General features: G+C 37.3%; 1 protein-coding gene across 9 annotated transcripts in view; it reads left to right on the top strand.

The window, feature by feature from the left end:
- Positions 1 to 19532, top strand: part of VPS13B (vacuolar protein sorting 13 homolog B) — a 791361-nt gene that overhangs the window by 666025 nt on the left and 105804 nt on the right. For all 9 annotated transcript variants that reach the window (XM_082600778.1, XM_082600779.1, XM_082600780.1 and 6 more), the window contains one exon: positions 18446 to 18642. In XM_082600778.1, the coding sequence (XP_082456904.1) occupies positions 18446 to 18642 (197 nt within the window). The remainder of the gene's footprint in view (positions 1 to 18445; positions 18643 to 19532) is intronic.

Genomic DNA, 19532 nt, shown 5'->3' with positions numbered 1-19532 from the left:
GCAGGTCCACGTCTGGTGGTGTGTTTTGGGGTGTCTGTGGACTTTTTATGATTTTAGGCCACCTCTCTGCTAATGGGTGGTGTTGTGTTCCTGTCTTGCTAGTTGTTTGGCTTAGGGTGTCCAGCACTGTAGCTTGCTGGTCGTTGAGTGAAGCTGGGTGCTGGTGTTGAGATGGAGATCTCTGGAAGATTTTCGCCGTTTGATATTATGTGGAGCTGGGAGGTCTCTTGTGGACCAGTGTCCTGAAGTTGGCTCTCCCACCTCAGAGGCACAGCACTGACTCCGGGCTCCTCAATTTGGGATGATGTGTTGTCTATTCATGTATTCCACAGATGCAGGGTACATCAAGTTGATTGTGGAGCTTTAATCCGCTGCTTCTGAGGCTGCTGGGAGAGGTTTCCCTTTCTCTTCTTTGTTCTCACAGCTCCTGGGTCTCAGCTTTGGATTTGGCCCCGCCTCTGCGTGTAGGTCGCCGGAGGGCGTCTGTTCTTCGCTCAGATAGGACAGGCTTAAAGGAGCAGCCTCTTCGGGGACTCTGGCTCACTCAGGCCGGGAGGGAGGGAGGGGCACGGAGTGCGGGGCGAGCCTGCAGCGGCAGAGGTCGGCGTGACGTTGCACCAGCCCGAGGCGCGCCGTGCGTTCTCCCAGGGAAGCCGCCCCTGGATCCTGGGACCCCGGCAGTGGCGGGCTGCTCAGGCTCCCGGAAGGGCGGTGTGGGCAGTGACCTGCGCTCGCACACAGGCTTCTTGGCGGCGGCAGCAGCAGCCCCAGCGTCCCACGCCTGTCACTGGGCTCCGCGCTTTCAGTCGCGACTCGCGCCCGTCCGTGGAGCCCCTTTAAGCAGCGCTCTTAATCCCCTCTCCTCGCGCACCAGGAAACCAAGAGGGAAGAAAAAGTCTCTTGCCTCTTCGGCAGCTCCAGAGTTTTCCCGGACTCCCTCCCGGCTAGCTGTGGCACATTAGCCCCCTTCAGGCTGAGTTCTCACCACCAGCCCCAGTCCTCTCCCTGCGCTCTGACCAAAGCCCGAGCCTCAGCTTCCAGCGCTGCGTGCCCCGGCGGGCGAGCAGACAAGCCTCTCGGGCTGGTGAGTGCCGCTCGGCACCGATCCTCTGTGTGCGGATCTCTCCGCTTTGCCCTACCCAGGTATGTGGGGAGTTTCTTGCCTTTTGGGAGGTCTGGGGTCTTCTGCCAGCGTTCAGTAGGTGTTCTGTAGGAGTTGTTCCACGTGTAGCTGTATTTCTGGTGTATCCGTGGGGAGGAAGGTGATCTCCGCGTCTTACTCTTCCGCCATCTTACCCGGAAGTCCTCAGTATTCTTCTTATTGCATCACAATGGGAAGCACATGACATCTGCTTATTACACTTTTAGCAATGTTAAAATTGATCGTGTCATCATCCATCATCATCAAGTTCCCCATCGACCTTTTACACATAGGTTTTAGCATCCATTGATATGTACCACAGCTGGTCAGCAATTTCCTCAACCCACAGAAATTAAATCCAATGATTCATTCTTCACTAAGAAGGAAGAGGCAACTTGAATTTATTGAGCAATTTTTATGTGCCAGAAATTTTGCTTGACAGCTTACCTACATCCTTTCATTTGCCCTTCCCAAAATCTTGTGTATTCTGTATCGTCATTGTAGTTTAATAGGTAAAGAAACTGAAAATAGAGAGGTCATATAGCTAGAAGGTGACCCAGTTATTCTGGTTTTAGGAGTTGTTTTTATGGAAAATTAACCTAGAAAATATTATTTCTTATTTATATGAAGAAGTAGATAAGATAGTTTAAATATAAAGACCAAACTGAATGAGAATGAAAACACCTAAAACATTTGTATTGCTATCAATAAAGTGATGTCAGTGTCATATAAGCTAGGTACCTCCCTTGCCCCAATTACGGACCATTGGAGTCCAGCAAATAATTTATTTCAGTCTTAAATATCCCTTTAATGAATTAAAAATGTAAGCTATATGGTAGTTCATTTTACAGAAAGCCATGATGTCTGCCAAGTAACATTTTTATAAAATGAAAACTATATCATAAAGCATTTTCTAATAGTGAGGCATGCTAAACAGTACAGTGTTGATGAGAGAAATCTTGAAATTTCTTCTTCAAGTCTTTAAACATCATTTGTCTTCATGGTTTGGACTTAGTCTTGTCCAGAGCAAGTTGATGTCTATATGACCTCCCAAAGTCCTTTCTAGTCCTGTGATTCTCACACTAATGAACTTAAACAGAAAAGGATTATTGGGCCAAAACTCGGAGTATCTTCAGAGCCAGAATGTAGGAAAAGTTACAAAATACAGATGTCTGTCAGGGATGAGGTCCAAAGGGAGAAAGAAGCAGGCCAGGAGTTAGAAATAGATATGTTGTTGTACAAAAAAAAAAAAGTTTTAAACTTGGCCTTTAGCCAAAAGAATTTTTTTTTTAATACTTAGATCAAACTTTTAAGCCATAATATTCAGTTGAGGTACAATAACGTCTTGGGGTTGAGGATATGTAGTTGGAAAAAAAAAATTATAGTTCATTACATTCAAGGAAATGCAGACCAGCTCTCAGTTCCTCAGACCTGTGCCAGATTATATGTTTTAGAGAATCAATAATCCTATATTTTTCATTCAGGAGTAAAATCATTCTGATGCTCTTTGGAATTGTCAGTATTTGCATATCAAGAATTACAAATGAAAATCAAAACCTTTAAAATATTGTTTAATTATGTCAGATATGACAGAAATGTTTTTACTTTTTAACCCTGAAAGTAAGCCATTCTTTTTTTTATGGAAACATCTCTAAAATTAGTACCATTTATTTTAATTGCTTACTAAATTTTTAAGAAGTGGTTGTATTGGGGAATATAAAAGAATTTGTTCTTTGTGGTTTTTTTTACTTTTTTAAAGTGACATGTTCCAAGAATACTTTTTTCCCTTGGGCAGCAGGGTCAGAGGAAGAGGATCAAGTAGGGAACACCCATGAAGGTGCCTGGTCATTCTGTGTGAATATAAAAACTGATCTATGGGCACAGCTTGTTGTTGGGTTGTTTTTTTTTTTTTTAATCCTGTCCATACTATTTATTAGTTTTCTGTTTTACTTCTTTTTTTTTTCATGCATCTCGAGAGAAAAATTTGTCCCATAAGGTCTGTGATGTACCCCTAAAACAGCAAATTAGGTGTCTGTGGCTTTTATTCTAGTCTATGATATGTTATGAATGTAACTAAATTGTCTAAAAAGCATTCCCAAAGCTCATCTTTTCCACATTACATTCTTTCTACATGATGATTCGCTTAACAGGACATAGGTCACCACCAAATAATGGTGGTCAGTACAGCCAGAAATTCTATCTGCAGATTTATGAAGAAAGAGCCAGTCATTCCAGCCCAGGAAATTTGCCTCTCTGTAGATTTTCTGAGATGATTTTGCAAGACTTAGAAAATTATAGATATCTGTGAGAGCCTTCTTTGTTCCCTTAGCCACCTGAAACCTGAAAACACACCAACTGAACAGAGCTGTGGTTTGATATTTTCAGTTGGTATGTAAATAGACATATTTTCTAACACCCTGTGGCTGTTCTTAATGGTAAATCAGGAAAGTATAAGGTTAAGAGTGATTGGCACTAAACTACTGTAAGTCATTATTTCAGGCAAATTTGACATGACATATAATAGGAAAAGAATCACAATCGGTGTCAAAGGCATTCATGTTTCCTTGTAAGGGTATAAATCATCAGTGTGCCTGACTGCTTTTCTTTTGCATTTCACTTTGGGACTGCAGTGTTGAGGTGGCCATTTGCGAGTATGATTGTCCTAGGAAACTATACAGTTTACTCATGTTTGCTTTATCAGATTTGAACATATATTTGAAATTCCAAATAGTTTTGTGTGTTGTGAACAAAATTTAATTATATAACTGATGATAAAAAGTTAATGCTTGCTGATTTTCAAGTTTATAGTCAAATTTTATCCATTTTTTAAGAAACTGGCAGGTAATTTGTGCCAGTTACCTGTCATTTCTTGTCAATTGGATTTTATGTATATTTGAAATATAACAGTTCACATTTTGTTTAATGATATGTGTTTTGTATTCAGTCATAATATTTCCAAGGTAGGGAAGACTTTGAGTTGAATCCTGAAAAGATGAAACACATCTTGTACATGTGTGAATTTATGTTATTTTTATATTTATATAGTGTTTATTTCTTGACCTTTTATATATTGTTCATTTCTTGACCTCCAGGGGGCCTTCCCTGATATACTCCATCTCCACCCAAGCTGAGAAAGTTGCCCTTCTTTAGGATACCCTGGGCCTATTTATATTACTGATTCCTTCCTTCACTTTGGGCTTCTTGAGGGCAGGGTTTATAAGATGTTTACCTTTGCTCTCCAGTGCCTAACGTAGTACTTACTGGGTGTTGACTATGACTGAGTGAAAGCTTAAAATGAAATAGAATAAGATTAGCTTAATGCATTGAGACTGTCTCCTAAAGGTAATTGCCAAAGTAAGAGGCCCTGGCTGCATATTCATCTTCGTCTGGGCTTTACATACTGTTGTCATGATCAGTTTGGTGGATCTGTGAAGCCTCCTGAATGAACATGCTGAAGACAAGGAGACCCTTGTAATATTTCTGGTAAGAGGATTAAACAAAGAGAACAGCAGCTAGGATTACAGCTCATTCAGCACAGGAGAGTCAGGGAGTTACAAAGGTACACAAGCTGGAGTTCCATACACACAGATATACACAGATAACTATGAGATAAGACTGTATTACTAAGTGCCAGTAAGAAGAGTTTAAGCTATATGTGTTTGGGGAGTTCAGAAGAGAAATCACTTCTAATTTTGATTATTAGAGAAGGCTTTTTGGTTTGTTTTTCTAGAAGGAGATGAAGAGAATAGGTTTGAAAGATGGATGAGATTTCAAGAAGCACAGATGGAGACAAACTGATGGCAGCTAAAGGCATATGTAGTATAAAAGTAGGAGGTTAGTTTGGGGAGACAGGAAAGGGCCAGAATTTGGGCATAATTCCTTAGGAATGATAATGGAATTTGCACGGTTTCATTTTTACCACATTGAGATTTATTCCCCTAGCACACTTAATCCAGAATAGCAGAAGTCAACCAAGGTTACTATTTTGAAAACTATATTGTACAGCCTGCCCTTTACTCAGGGGTTGATTATGCAGGCTTAGTTTTTTAAATTTTTCATACTTTTTCTTCTTTTTTCTTCCTGTTATCTGCCTACAAATAACTCTTCTTCCCATAGTACCTCCGTGAGAGTTAAAATCACGAGTCACTATTGCCTACTTATTAGCAGTTCTGTATAAGATCTGGTGAAAAGACAGTATGAAAAGCTAAACTCTCCCACTGATAAATAGTTAAACCACATTAATTTTGACTGTAAAGACAGGTTCGAATTTACCAGAAAAGTATGGAGTAATTGTGTGAACACAAATTTTTCTTAAACACACTTTAAATCATTTCTGGCAATATCGGGTACTTAACTATTTATGTATTACTTGTTAGTAAGTTCCATGAAGTCACGAACCATGTCTGTCTCCCTTGCTGGCCATTTATCTCTAGCTTGCCCTTGACATAGAAACAATAAATATTTGGTAAATAAATTTAAAATACTTGATAGGCTAATTAATCTCACTTTTACACATACATTTATATATGTATGTGATATATGTGGTACATATAAAACTATATACTAGAGTATACATATTGTCAAAAATTGTGAAGGGTTTGAGCTTTACCCCATTTGCAAGTTAACAGCTTAGCCTGCCAGAGTCTCATGGATGCTGAAGAAAATATGGGAGTGCTGGATCAGAGGTGAAGGATAGTTTATTATCTACAACAGTGTGTCTGCATATATGCCAGTTCCCCAAGCCTCAGTTCCCTTAGGGTGACATGAAGAGAGCCAGGTGATGCTTAAACACACGGTGAGTTACATTAAAAGAGAGGAACCCCAAACTCAGGGAACCTGAAATTTTTGAAATGGGGAGTAAGCATGCCTGCCCTTTTCAGAGACAGAGAGACACTGTCTCTGTCTTCCATAGCTGTTTGCTATAGAAATGAACTTGAAAAGATAATCTGGAGCAAAGACAATGCCTTTTTCGAAGATATGTGGAAATGTGATAGACCTGTGGAAAAGTATCTCCCAACAGACATATACTCTAAAGGGCCTCTGTGAGGGCAACACTTTTCATCTAATCAAGGAATCAGCGAATTACAGCCTGCAAGCCAAATCCAGCCCACCACCTGTTTTTGTAAATAAAATTTTATTGGCACACAGACATACTCATTTAGATATTACTTACATGCTGCAATAGGCAAAGTCAAGTAGTTGCAGCAGAGAGCATATAGCGTGCAAAGCCTCCAGTGTTTGCCATCATCTAGCCTTTACAGAAAAAATTTGTTGACTGCTCAATCTAAACATTTAACTTTATGACAAGCCTTCATAAAATATTCCAAGCTTGCTTTTTTGTTCTAAAATATTTTCAGATTTTTTAAAGTTATTCTATAATCCCAGTTGACTTCTTCCCAATTATTAAGGGTTACCCTGTCTGTACTATAGTTTTTTCTTATTACAAAAGGTTGTTAAGAGCAATTATCAGTGATTACTGTATTCTTTTTTAGTTTTAAAAACAATCTTATAGCAGATTATCACAATACAAAAGTATTTGGTTTATGAGCATTGCTTATTTGTCAGGTTGCATGCTTTTGAACCTCTGCTACAATCAGGTAACTAAAATATGGAAGTCATTATAATAAAGTGAATGAGCTCCCTGGGTTCTAGAATCCTACAGTCCCAGGTCTGCAACTTACCATTGAGATCCTTAGCAAGTTGTTTAACCCTTCTTTATTTTCCTCATCTGTAAAATGGATATGCTCTTACTAACTTACTAACTTAAAGAATCTTAGCACATAGTATGCACTTTAAAATATAAACTTTCTTCCTAAAATATAAAGCAAAAAAGCAAGTCCTATATTTATATATCACTTTAGAGTTTTAAGAGCTAGAGTAGTCTCATTCCGTCCTCTGAATTTTTTATGGATAAGAGTATTGAGGCTCATATTGGTTATGTAATTTCAAGTCAAGGTGACGAAACTAGTTTGCAACTAAATTTAGGTTAGAATTAAGTTCCCCTGATTCCCAATTAGTGTTCCTTACAGTATACTATGTACATTTAACTATTCCATACAGATAAGTAAAATACCTGAACAGTTACAGCTGAGACTAGAACACAATAGTGAGTTTACGGTTTGTGGCCTCATAAAAAGAAACCATAAAATAGTAAAGTTGCCCTTGCTCTAAGTTAGTTTTGACTCAGAAGTTCTTAATATATTTTTACTATTTGTCTTTGTGGAAAATATTATCTTGAAAGATGTCATATTACACACCTGCATTTGCTTGAAACTTGGTAGCTTGATAAATTGATAAGATAACTGGGTCATATGTTAAGTTTTTTGAAAGACCAACCCAAACATAGATCCTAATAAAAGAATGTTACACATTTCCTTTTAAAGGCTAAAAAAGCATTTCTCAGGACTCTTAAATTACCATATTCTGATACCAAGGGAAAATAAAATCTGGACTTAGAGTCTTGTTTGTACTTAGAAGGTTTTCCGGACAGGAAGGCAGTCTTGATGCAATGCAGTAAGCCACAATACCAGTGGGGCATTACAGGTGAAAAATCTGCAGCTGTACCCCTTCACCACAATGTATTACAACTGTACGCTGGAATATTTCCTGTACAGAAATAGGGTTTGGTTAACTTTGTTTCCCAAGAGTAGATCACATTAAAATGTTATAAAATCATGATTTCCTGCATTTTGAATACTTGTGGTTTCTCAACTGGTTCCAATATTTTAAGTTTTTTTTTTTTGTATGACTGCTATTAGTTGAAGATGTATAGAAGCTTTTATTTTCCTTCTTCAAAATCAACTAAAAAGCAGATACATATAAAAACTGGTATTATAAGCTAAAAAATTTGAGATTATATACATATTTGTATTTTATGCCATTATTAAATGGTGGGTTTATACTTTGAAATAGAAGCATAAAAAACTGACATGCTGCTATCAGAATACATTTTATTTTTAATTAACTATTGAAAAGTATCTCAGTTGCTTTTGTTTTGTGAGATGAATATGTTTCTCCTCTTATAAATAATTGATTGTAGAAATGTTCTTCATGTTTAAAAGGACGGTTACTTAGGTCCAGTAATAATCATAAATAGAAACCACATCTGTATTTGCAGAGGCAAAGCTGGTTTTTTACCTTGTTAGGTTTTAATGTTTATATTGCTCTTTACATATCTTAATTTCTATAATAATACTAGATGTCCATTTATCCTAATTTCTATAATAATATATAATAAATAATATATAATAAATTGTAAATAATATATAATAAATTATCCTAGTTTATATAATGATACAATGTATATATACATTGTCTCTTTCAATCCACTATTTTATGCTCAGACCTCACATTCTATATTTTAACTATCCACTTACCTACTCTCTAGTCATCAATTAAAAACTCTTTATCTACCTCTAATTTTTCTAGTGCATTCCCCACTGGGGAATATATTTGGTCTTATCACCACTTTGACATTGTGATAAATGTAGTGTATCCTTTTACTTGCTTAATGAGATAAAATAGCTTTCTATTAACAAAATAAGGGTTTTACAACAATTAACTCTTTCAAAAGTTATCAACTAGGAATGTTCCAGTGTGAAAGACCCTTTTCCCACCCAGGGGTATAGGTCAGAAAGAATTCAAAGAAATCGATACTTGAGGCAGTGGATAACAGAAAACTTTAAAGCTAAACAAAAGGCTCAAAAGGAAGAGCTGGGGAATGAGATGTCCACACAGACTTTGAAAAGTTCCAACAGATTCCTGGGAAACTAGGAGAATATGTACATGCATAAATCTGTGCACTTAACCCAAGCTCTGCACATGCTAAGAGTGACCTAAGAAGGCCCTGTGCTCTCACCTCAGGCTGATGTTAAGGCTCTGCACAAGCAGGAAGGGAAGGCCAGGGGAGAGTTGAGGGCATGCCTTAATAGGCACATAGAGCCCCTCAGCAGAGACTGGGTATACTTGTTTCCAGGCCTTTAAAGAAATCTCTGTCTAATTATTAACTGACCACTAAGCTCACCAAGTAGAGACTTCAGTGGCCACATATAAAGAAAACAGACTTTTTAGAATTAATTCATAAATGTTAGTAACAACAACAACAAAAAAAAGAGAACAAATATCAATGACAAGAAGCCCTGGGGAAGGGAGTCTGATTTCCACAGTTGCCATTATTTATTAATAATATAATAATAGTAATATAGTTAATATTTATTAATATAATAAAATGTTATATCATTTAAAATGTCCAGTTTCCAACAAAAAAGTATGTGCTCTGCAAAGAAACAAAGTCTGACCCATATACAGAGGAAAAAAGTAATCAATAGTAACTGTCCCTAAGATGCCCAGATGTTGACCTCACTAGACAGACTTGAACTGTCTATTTTGAATATGTTCAAAAAAACCTAAAGAAAGCCTTGTCTAAAGGACTAAAGGGAAATATGAGAATGATGTCTCACTAAATAGAGAGTATCAATAAAAAGATAGAAATTGTAAAGAAAAAAAAAAAGAAATCCCAGAGTTGAAAAGTATAAAAAGTGAAATGAAAACTTTACTAGAGGGGCTCAATACCAGATTTGAGCAGGCAGAAGAAAGAAGCAGTGAATTTAAAGATAGGTCAATTGAGATTATTGATTGTTGAAAACAGAAAGTTAAAAGAATGAAGACAAGTGACCAGAGCCTTAGAGACTGTGGAATACCATCAAGTGTACCAATATGTGCATGAGGGGAGGCCTAGAAGGAAAGAGGAGAAAGGAGAATAAAGACTCTTTGAAAAGCTAATGGCTGAACACTTCCCAAATTTAATTAAAAACATTAGTCTGCACATCCAGGAAGTTCAATGAACTCCATGTAGAAAAAACTCAAAGATTTCCATACCAAACAATCAACCTATCCAAAAAAAAACAAAACAAAACACCCTGACTGCAACTAGAGAGAAGTGACTCATCATATATAAGGGATACTCAGTAAGATTAACAGCTGATTTCTCATCAGCAACCATGGAGACCAGAGGCAGAGAGATAATATATTCAAAGTGCTGAAAGAAAAAGGCAGCTGAAGAGAAAATAATTTCCAAATTAAGTAACTATAAATGACTGGGATTAATGGTAAGGGTCAAAATGTATTCTGCATTCAGATTTCTTTCTATGAATCCACTTTAAAGAAACTGAAACTGGAAATTGTAAATGATACATTATGGAGTCTATTTTTCTTCTTTAATCTAAAGGTAATTAGTTTAAGGAGCAAAGGATTTATAGCCAAAAGGTCTGCCACTTCTAAATGTGTAACCTTGAACATATTACCTAACTTCTTTAAGCCACAGTTCACTTATCTGTAAAATGGGAATAATGTATTCCTCACTAAGATAATATACAAAAAAAGTCTGTAAATTGTAAAAGGCTGTTCTTCTACCACAGCTTCCATCAGTATTTTTATTACTGCTACTACCAAAATCACAGATGATGATGGAAAAGCAAACTGTTTTACCCCTACTGTACTGACCTGTTAATTGGTGCCCTGAGAAATCTGGAAATGTAGTGGGAGGAGTGATAAAGATGGTATCCTCTGATGTAACCTAGCCTTAATAACTTACTACTGAATGGAAGTTCCAGCTTTGTGCTCAATAACCAGCCCTACACAGTCAGCTAGGCTCTCTATTTTGTCATAGTATAAAGGAAAGGACAGTTGAATCAGATTGATAGAATGTATCCCTTGCTAAATACTACCACCTCTTTATTATGTACGTAAATACAGGGAACACACTTCCTCTGTATCCTTTTCTGAGGTTGCTTGGTGGCACTGAGTGGGCAAAGGGGCAATGGCCCAGCTTTAGCAGTCCCTGGACAAAGAATTCAGACCTGTTTATCTATGAGCAGATGGGCAGTTGCAACCCTGCTAATAGTCTTGGCAGTACTATTAAATAATAAAAACAAATTAAGTGCCAAAATATTCTTTGTACCAAAAATATTTTTAAATGGCCAACACACATGCAAATCTTCCCAAATTAGCCATCAAATGGAAACAAATCTTGGAATCATATTTTAAATGCAAAAATACATGTGCTTTTACCAACTGGCAGATATACAACCTAAAATATATTCATATGCAGAGACCACATATGCTTAGAGTACAGTTTATTATATATGGCTGGCTAATTTTTTAGGTCCTGTCAAATAATGGATAGGAAAACAAAATGTAATAAAAATATATATAATCTTGACAGTCATTTGAAATGTACCATGTGTTACATGTGGAATGTTTTCCAGTGAAACCAATTTACTTGTTCCCACTTCCCATGACTCAGTACTAGATATTTAGGCTTTCTAAACTATTTTTGGCAACCAAACTTTCTTGGAATAGTCATCTTTCCTTCAAGTTATTCAGTGCAAGCATTAATAATAAATCCTCAGTTATAGATATGTAACTAAAAATCATTCACATCATCTCCTTCAAACCTAAAAGCACAAAATAAAGTTATTTTAAATAGATCACACAAAACAGAGCCCAGATTTATTCCTGAGAATAATTAATTGCTGCCATATGAATCACAATGTGACTGCGTTAGATTTTTAGTTTAATTCTGTTACTGCTAGACTAGAGATTAGCTGGGCAATGTCTACCTCTAACTGAAAGGCAAAGGAAGATTAGTGAGCTAATGAAAAGTTTGTTAAAAGTGGGTGTGATTGCAAAGTAATTTGAAAGGAGAGCTCAGTATATAAAACAAAACCTTCTTAGAATAGAAGGCTGTAAAAAAGATTATTTTTTCAGCACCTATCTTCATTTGTAAATTTTAAAACTATTTATTGAGCATATACTATGTACCTGACTCTGTGCTATGAGTTTATTGGAGAAATAGCTGGAGTTCGTTAAGAGTGCTTGTCAGAGAACACACGGAATGCAGCCAGGCCTCAGGAAGGAGCAGTAGGCTACTTTTAGAACCACAGCCATTGTCCCTACCCTCCTAAATGAGGTCTTAATTCCAACACATGCCTCACTTCCCTCTTTCCTAGTCACTACCCAAACTGTAAGATTTAGCCCCTCTTGCCTAGATACTGATTTGTATCCCTTTTTCCTTCCCTTACCAAAACCCCTTTCTCCTCTACCTCCCAGACCCTTCCACTGAGCCCTCGAGAACAGCTGTTCTGTGACCAGTGAACCTCCCTAAACCTCAGCCTCTTCTTCAAGAATTTCCTCTACCTCTTCACCTTAAATGAAATCCTGCTGTCCCCTGGGACTCTGTACACCACTGTAACCCGCCCTTAGGTGGAGGCAGTTTATTCTCCCACATCGTTTTTACCTCAGGGTCAGGAGATAAGGTGCTCTGCTGCTCACCTGTGCCACTTGCCTATACTCTTCTCCCCTCCTGTAAAGGCTTCCTGCTTTTTTGAGACTCCTTCCATCCAATTATATCACCCTCACCCCTCTTCGTTGTTGCCATCTGCTATTTATTTGGTCGTCTGCCCTCATTCTCAGAAGTCTTCAGCCCATGGCTTCCAGCCTTTTCCTTCACCGCCATTGACATCCATGTGAGAAAGCCCCAGCCAAGACCCCAGCTCCTCACTCTAGTGACCTCCTCCTAGACTCCGTCTGAGTGCCCACTGCCACACACAAGCCCTGGAGCCTGTCAGCATCTCGAGCTGCTCCACCTCCTAAATCGCTCATTCCAGCATCCTGCTCTTCCTACTCATCCTACTCACAGTCTGTCCATCTCTCCAGCCCGCTCATTCGGCAAGCCCCAGTACACTCATTCATTAAACCGTAGAGAAATCCAGAGTTCTCTGCTTTCTCCCTATCCATCAGCTTACTCTGTTTTCACATCCCCTTTCAACCAGTCTACCTTCTTAATTCATCATTTAAAACACCTTCTTGTAAATAAGTACCCTAAACTTCCTTGTTCTCTTTCTTTCCGTTACACTCTCCTGACGAAAGGCTAAGGCTGGTTGAGTCTACAGGTATGTATCAACACAGTTAACTCCCTCTCCAACTCTCTAGAATAGCCAACTCCATACTCAAGATTTCCACTTGTATGGCTCACTGATGCCTCCAACTCAGCTTGTCTAAAAATGAACTTACGATCTCCCCTCTTCCACCTGACCCCACAAACCTACTCCCCAATGGGACAAGTCAATCTTACCCATCCCAGTAAATGACATCAGCACCCATACAGTTGCTTGGGCCAGACACCTGGGAGTCATCCTTAACACCTCCCTCTCCTATATCTAATCAGTCAACAGATGTTTATTCCTCAAGAATCTCCCACATACCACTCCATTGCCACCAACCATACCATAAGCCATTTACATTTCTAGCACAGATCACTGCCCTAGCCTCCTAATTGTCTGTTCACATCCATGCTTGCCCCATTCTCTTTTAACACATTCTCTACACAGTATCCAGAAACTTTTAAAAACATAAATTTGACTTTAAGCATTGCTTCTTTGCTTAAAACCCTTCAAAGATATCTCATTGACATTAAGATAAATTCCAAAATCCTTATCATGGACTAAAATAATTTAGTTTTTATTACCTACATTTCACAAATGAGGGAACTGAGGCCCAGAGTCATTAAATAAGGTGCTCAAGGTCATAGAGCAGTGATTAAGGGTGAGGGCCAGGATTTTATCCTAAGTGAATGTAATACCAACAAGAGTTTTTTTTTATGTTGGAGAAATTTTAAAAATAAAGATTATATCTATATGATTTATAAACCTGTGGCTCAATATATATTTCAATGGACAGTTGACTAAAATTACCTTTAAAATACTAATTGTACTGAGTGTTGTTATCAGCTTTTCTTTTGAGGTTTTGAGGACAAAAATGTTCTTAACATGGGGGAAAGGATTAATATGTGACTTTTGCACTTATAGGCATACAATCTTAAACTTTTTAAACAGAAGTTTCATTTATTAATAACCCTTTATTAACCAAGGGAAATAGGGCGTATAAAGGAAAATCCTGACAAACATGTAACACATATTTTATGATGTGTTTCTATAGTAGTTCTCTATTGTTTTCTAAATTTTGAGAATAGCCTGGAATGTTCCAATTGAAGTATGTAACCTCAGAACCAGCCTCACACAAAGTTGTGAACTAAATAGAATTTTTCTTTGGCTTTCTTCCAAATCTCTCTTTTTGAACTTTCACAGTTTCTCTTTGCCTAAGCCCCAGTGTTGGTACAGTTTACTTTCATTGCCCTTAAACTACCTAATGGCTTCCCACAATGGTTCCCAGCTTGCATTGCCTTTTATTATGGATTTATTCCAACTCTCTCCTGTACGTCAAAACTTCCTAGTACTTTTTTCTTAAGGCCTCACTCTGCTTTCCAGTGTGATGGTCAATTTTCATAAGCTATTATACATTAATTTTCTTTTAACTAATTAATTTATTTATTTTTGCCTACGTTGGGTCTTCGTTCCTGCCCACAGGTTTTCTCTAGTTGCATCAAGCAGGGGCTACTCTTCGTTGTGGTGCGTGGGCTTCTCATTGCGGTGACCTCTCTTGTTGCGGAGCACAGGCTCTAGGCGTGTGGGCTTCAGTAGTTGCGGCGCACGGGCTCAGTAGCTGTGGTGCACGGACTTAGTTGTTACGCGGCATGTGGGATCTTCCTGGACCAGGGCTCAAACCCGTGTCCCCTGCATTGTCAGACGGATTCTTAACCACTGAGCCACCAAGGAAGTCCCTATTGTACATTAATTTTAATGGAGAACTTCTGGAGACAATACCAGAAACAAGTCTTTTTTTCACCCTATTTGCTGTGTAATCTCTCTACCAAGAAGATGATTTTTGAACTTCACATTCTGTTAATTTGTTACTAATAAAAAAAAAAGATAGGTATGTTAAGTATGCTTTTCTAAACTCATTTGCCCTCTCCCATGAGATTCTTATGTGCTCACCCCACTTCCCACATCTTATCCATTTCTACTTATGACTTTCTTAAGCTAAAGGACTGACTTACTGGCAGTCTAGAAAGGAGTTAGGCAAGGAGATGTTCTTTTATCTCTCAAGTAATAGGCAACATACAAGGAAATATTTTAATAGATATACAGCAGAAAACCATATTGAACTATGATTACAAGGTTCCTGAACATCCAGGCTCAAGGTTTATTATTTTCTTCCCACAGGTCCAACCCATTGTTAAGAAATCTAGCGAGCAGGGCTCTTATTCACAACCTACCTGATTCTTTTAACAACACCCAAGCTTCAGAAGTGTTCTTTGAGCATGAGAAGGATAAATAATTAGTAACTAACATTTCTTAAGCTTTTATTATGTGGTATTAAATGGAAGGCTTTGTCTCTTTTAATCCTCACAGCAATTCATGAAATAGTTCTCTTATTATCCCCTTTTTAGGGATATGAGTACTGATGTTAGAAAAATCAATTTGCCTAAGAACTCATAGCTAATGGAACTAGAAATTGAATCCCATTAGGTATAACTCCAAAGTTTATGCTTTAATCTTCTATACTTCTTTGTGGAGAATTTTTAATGTGCCATAGATGGACTGAATCACCCAGGATATGTGTATTTGTTCATTCATGAATTATTCATTCATTCATTCAGCAACTTTTTTTGAACATTTACTGTATACAGTTTGCCAGGTTCTGTGAAAATCCAAAGCTTAACCAAATGGAAATCATTCCCTTAAGGAATGTGTCTACCAGCGAAAATGTCATGTATAGAAATAACTGTAACATGAGGTGTATAGTGATAAGAGCTATGAAACAGATTCCCATTTTTAAAAACTATTGGAGTTCAGAAAAGGGAAAGCATTTCTCCATCTGGGAGGTGAAAAGGCTCAAAGAAAGGTGGTATTTCATTTGGACCTTGATAGATGGGAAAGATTTAAACATTAGACAGTGAGAAACCAGGGATTCTATGGGTATTTGAGGCTGAGAGACAGCATAGGAACAAAAACCCAGAGAGGGGAAAGTTAGAAAAAGGTATGTCATGGAAAGCAAGAAGAGGGAGAATTTCAAGAAATGGTGGCTAAAAGTAGAATTTATGGATATGTCACTTGTCCTTATCACTAACCAAAACATATGCTCTGTTTCATCACACTGTTAGCCTCTTATGCGTATCCATTTTGTGCCCCTTTCTTCGAAGACATTTAGCACGTCGCCATACATGGATGCCCAAGTCCCCATTTAAGGAAAAGAAACTGTTATAGATGGAGGTAAAATTTATTCCCATTCAAAGATTTAGAATCACTTATTTAGGAAAGGAAGGTTAAGGAGAAATCTATTCATTCAGGAAGCTTTTATTAATATCCTATTATGTTCCAAAAACTGATGCTAATATTTTTTAAAATAATATGCCATTTTTGCCTTAAGGATCACAGAGTCAACTAAAGGAGACAAACATGTAAATAAGGAATGGCGAAATGTAATGACGTCTGTGATAGAGGAGTGAGTTAGATATGGAAGTGACACGAGAGGCAGTGACCAGTTCTGAGAATGGTCATAATTAGGAAATGCTTCCAAAAGAGGAGACACATCTGAGCCCAGTCCTTTTTTTTTTTTTTTAAGACAAATGGGATCAACCCACATGTTCTATTTTGAAGCATAATTTTTTTTAAGTTAATAATATATCTTGAGTGTCTTTTGTGTTAGTATATATAGGTATTCCTTATTCATTTTAACAGTTGTACAGATCCATTCTATAGATCTGCAGGTTATATTTAATTCCATATTGATGGATATTTGTATTTTTCCAATTTCTTACTAATACAGTACTGAAGTAAACACACATACGTACACACACACACACACACACACACACACACACTGGTATTGGAATATCTGTAAAACAAATTCTTAGATGTATCCTTCCAAGCATTTAATAGATATTGCCAAGTTATTCTTCAAAAATAATGGGTAGAAATGCTTTTTCCCACACCTCTACAGAAATTGGAAATGTCAGTCTTTTCAAACTTCCAGATTAATAAATAAAAATACTACATTATTGCTTTAATTTGAACTTATGTAAGTATTAGTGAAGTTGAGTATCTTTGCATGTTTACTGGCTGGTTATATCTTTTCTTCTGTAAATTAATTGCTGTCAGAATCTGGGATTTTACCTTATGCAAGCTAATAAATTAGCCTGTTAACATTTTATGGATGCTGACAGAATATATTAGACTTTTGGGTCAGAAACAAAGAATATTATTGCTCGTGGCACAGCAGTGTGTGCATCATGTTTGCATTGGTTTTTCTTGCCCCCAAGTCCCACAAGGGCAATGCAGAAGGGTCCCCAGGGGGATGCTCTGCATGCAGTAGATAAATGGCACAGCATGGAACATGGAGCTTGTCAAATCAAGCTCTTTTAGAGCAAGTCTGCTCTTTGTCCTGGAAAGAAACTTTACCTCATCACTCAAGGATGCTTTCTGCAAACAGAACCTGAGAAATGGTCCCTTGTTAACAGCTTTCAGGGCCTTGCATCCTTTGCATACCTGGCGAGAACATGCAGGGATGTTCAGGGCCTCTTCCAACAACTGCCTTTGCTTATTTTTCTATATGCTTACTTATCATTTTCTCATTGATTTGTAAGAGCTCTCTGCTATCACAACAAGTATTTGTAGATCTGTCATTAACTATTACCTGTTTTATCCTAACCTTGCTTTTTATTAATTTTGATGTTATCAGTTGTGAGGTTTGTTTGTTTGTTGTTCGTTTTACCATCCGCGGGTTTCATGCCATACACAGAAAAGGCTACCTTATTATGATAAAAATATTAACTGATTTTTTCTCTTATGTTTTCAGTTTTTAGCCTTTAATATCTTGATCCTTTTGGAATTTACTTACATATAGGAATGATATAGGGACCCACTTTGGTTTTACCAAATGGCTAACCAGTTCTTGCAACCTCATTTCCCATCTTTCCCCTACTTGTTTGAAATGGTACCTTCATCACATACTAAAATTTATCTGTACTTACATATTATTTTTTTTCTTCTTCTAATCTATTTGTATGTTACTACTCCAACCTTATCTTTTAATTTTAATTAGTATAGCTTTATAATAGACTTAGCATCTGGTAGAATTTATTCCCCACCCTTTCTCCTTTATTTAAAAACTTTCTTGACTATTTCCACATATTATTCTTGAATGAGTCTTTTGAAATAAAGTAGGTAAACAGGATGAATATAACTATGAAAAGAAATCCTAAACTACTGTCCTTTACAACTGTATCCCCTTTTTTAAAAGTCTCATTAATGTTATAACTTTTATGAAGATTCAAGTTGCATGTCAGCAAATACAGAAACATCATTTCTGTTTGCATCTTCTAAAATCTTCTTTCTTTTAATATAGATTCCTTGTAGTTTGGAATACTGGGATGAACTCCAGAAGGTTTTTGTTGCATTTCGAGAATTTAGTCTGTCTGAAAGCAAAGTTTGTGAACTGCAGTTGCCAGATATCAATCTTGTGAATGACCAGAAGAAACTGGTATCCTCGGATCTTTGGAGAATTGTTTTGAACAGCAGCCAAAATGGAGCTGATGACCAAAGGTAACTCAGTGAACAAAGTGAAAAATGAAATAGTGGCATTATACTAGGAAACACTCGTCAGGTCATCTTATCTAGTGGCCCCTCACTTAACTATATCGCAGCTCTCTAGCAGCTGCATCTGTCTGAACTACAGATGAGAACCAGGAAGCGAGATAGAAGCTGATGTTTCAAAGTCTATGTACTAAAATTCCTGTGTTTTACTGTGAGCTCTAAGAACCTGTTCCTTAAATATAAAAGGAAAAAAGAGCAAAAAACAAACTTCAAAAAAAAAAATCCTGTTATCCTGAGCTAAAAAATATAGAGGAAAAAGCCATATACACTTCAATAGACTCTTAGTGACACAGTCATCAATATGTGTAAATGTTAACGCTGGGGCATTAAAAGAAACGTTAAGTAAATTGAATTGTCTCCTTCTTTTTGGAACTACTTCCTTCTTAAGGGGTTTTTAAAAAAACTTTAAAAGACAGACCTCCAGACATTAGGAAAACTTGACTAACCAAAATAATTTATACTCAAGATTTCAGATAGCCAAAGTTTTATTCACCTCTTGAATCTATTTGACTTTAATGTATCTCTAGAGCTATAGACTTCAGGTATTCTGAATCGTGTCCCCAGAACTTCCTGTTCCACACCTCCTACAGGATATCTGGTTAGTGACAAAACAGGGCCAGATTGTCCCTATTTCCAATGTTTGCCTGCTTAATACATCCACTAACTTAGAGTAGAGAAAAAATGGCTTCAGCAATTTATTCTTCAAGTGCTCCTTCTAGTTTACATATCCTTATTATGTCTTTCTGTTCATGCTCCCCTAAATGACAAGAAAAAGAAACGAAATCACCATCAATAGAACAGTTGTTTGGGTCACATGATATGTGTACTGTGGGCCTGTG

The sequence above is a fragment of the Mesoplodon mirus genome (assembly GCF_964341445.2).
Source record: "Mesoplodon mirus genome assembly, chromosome: 16".
Lineage (NCBI taxonomy): Eukaryota > Metazoa > Chordata > Mammalia > Artiodactyla > Ziphiidae > Mesoplodon > Mesoplodon mirus.
The sequence above is the reverse complement of the archived record's forward strand: the minus strand, read 5'-3'. Positions and strand labels throughout refer to the sequence as shown.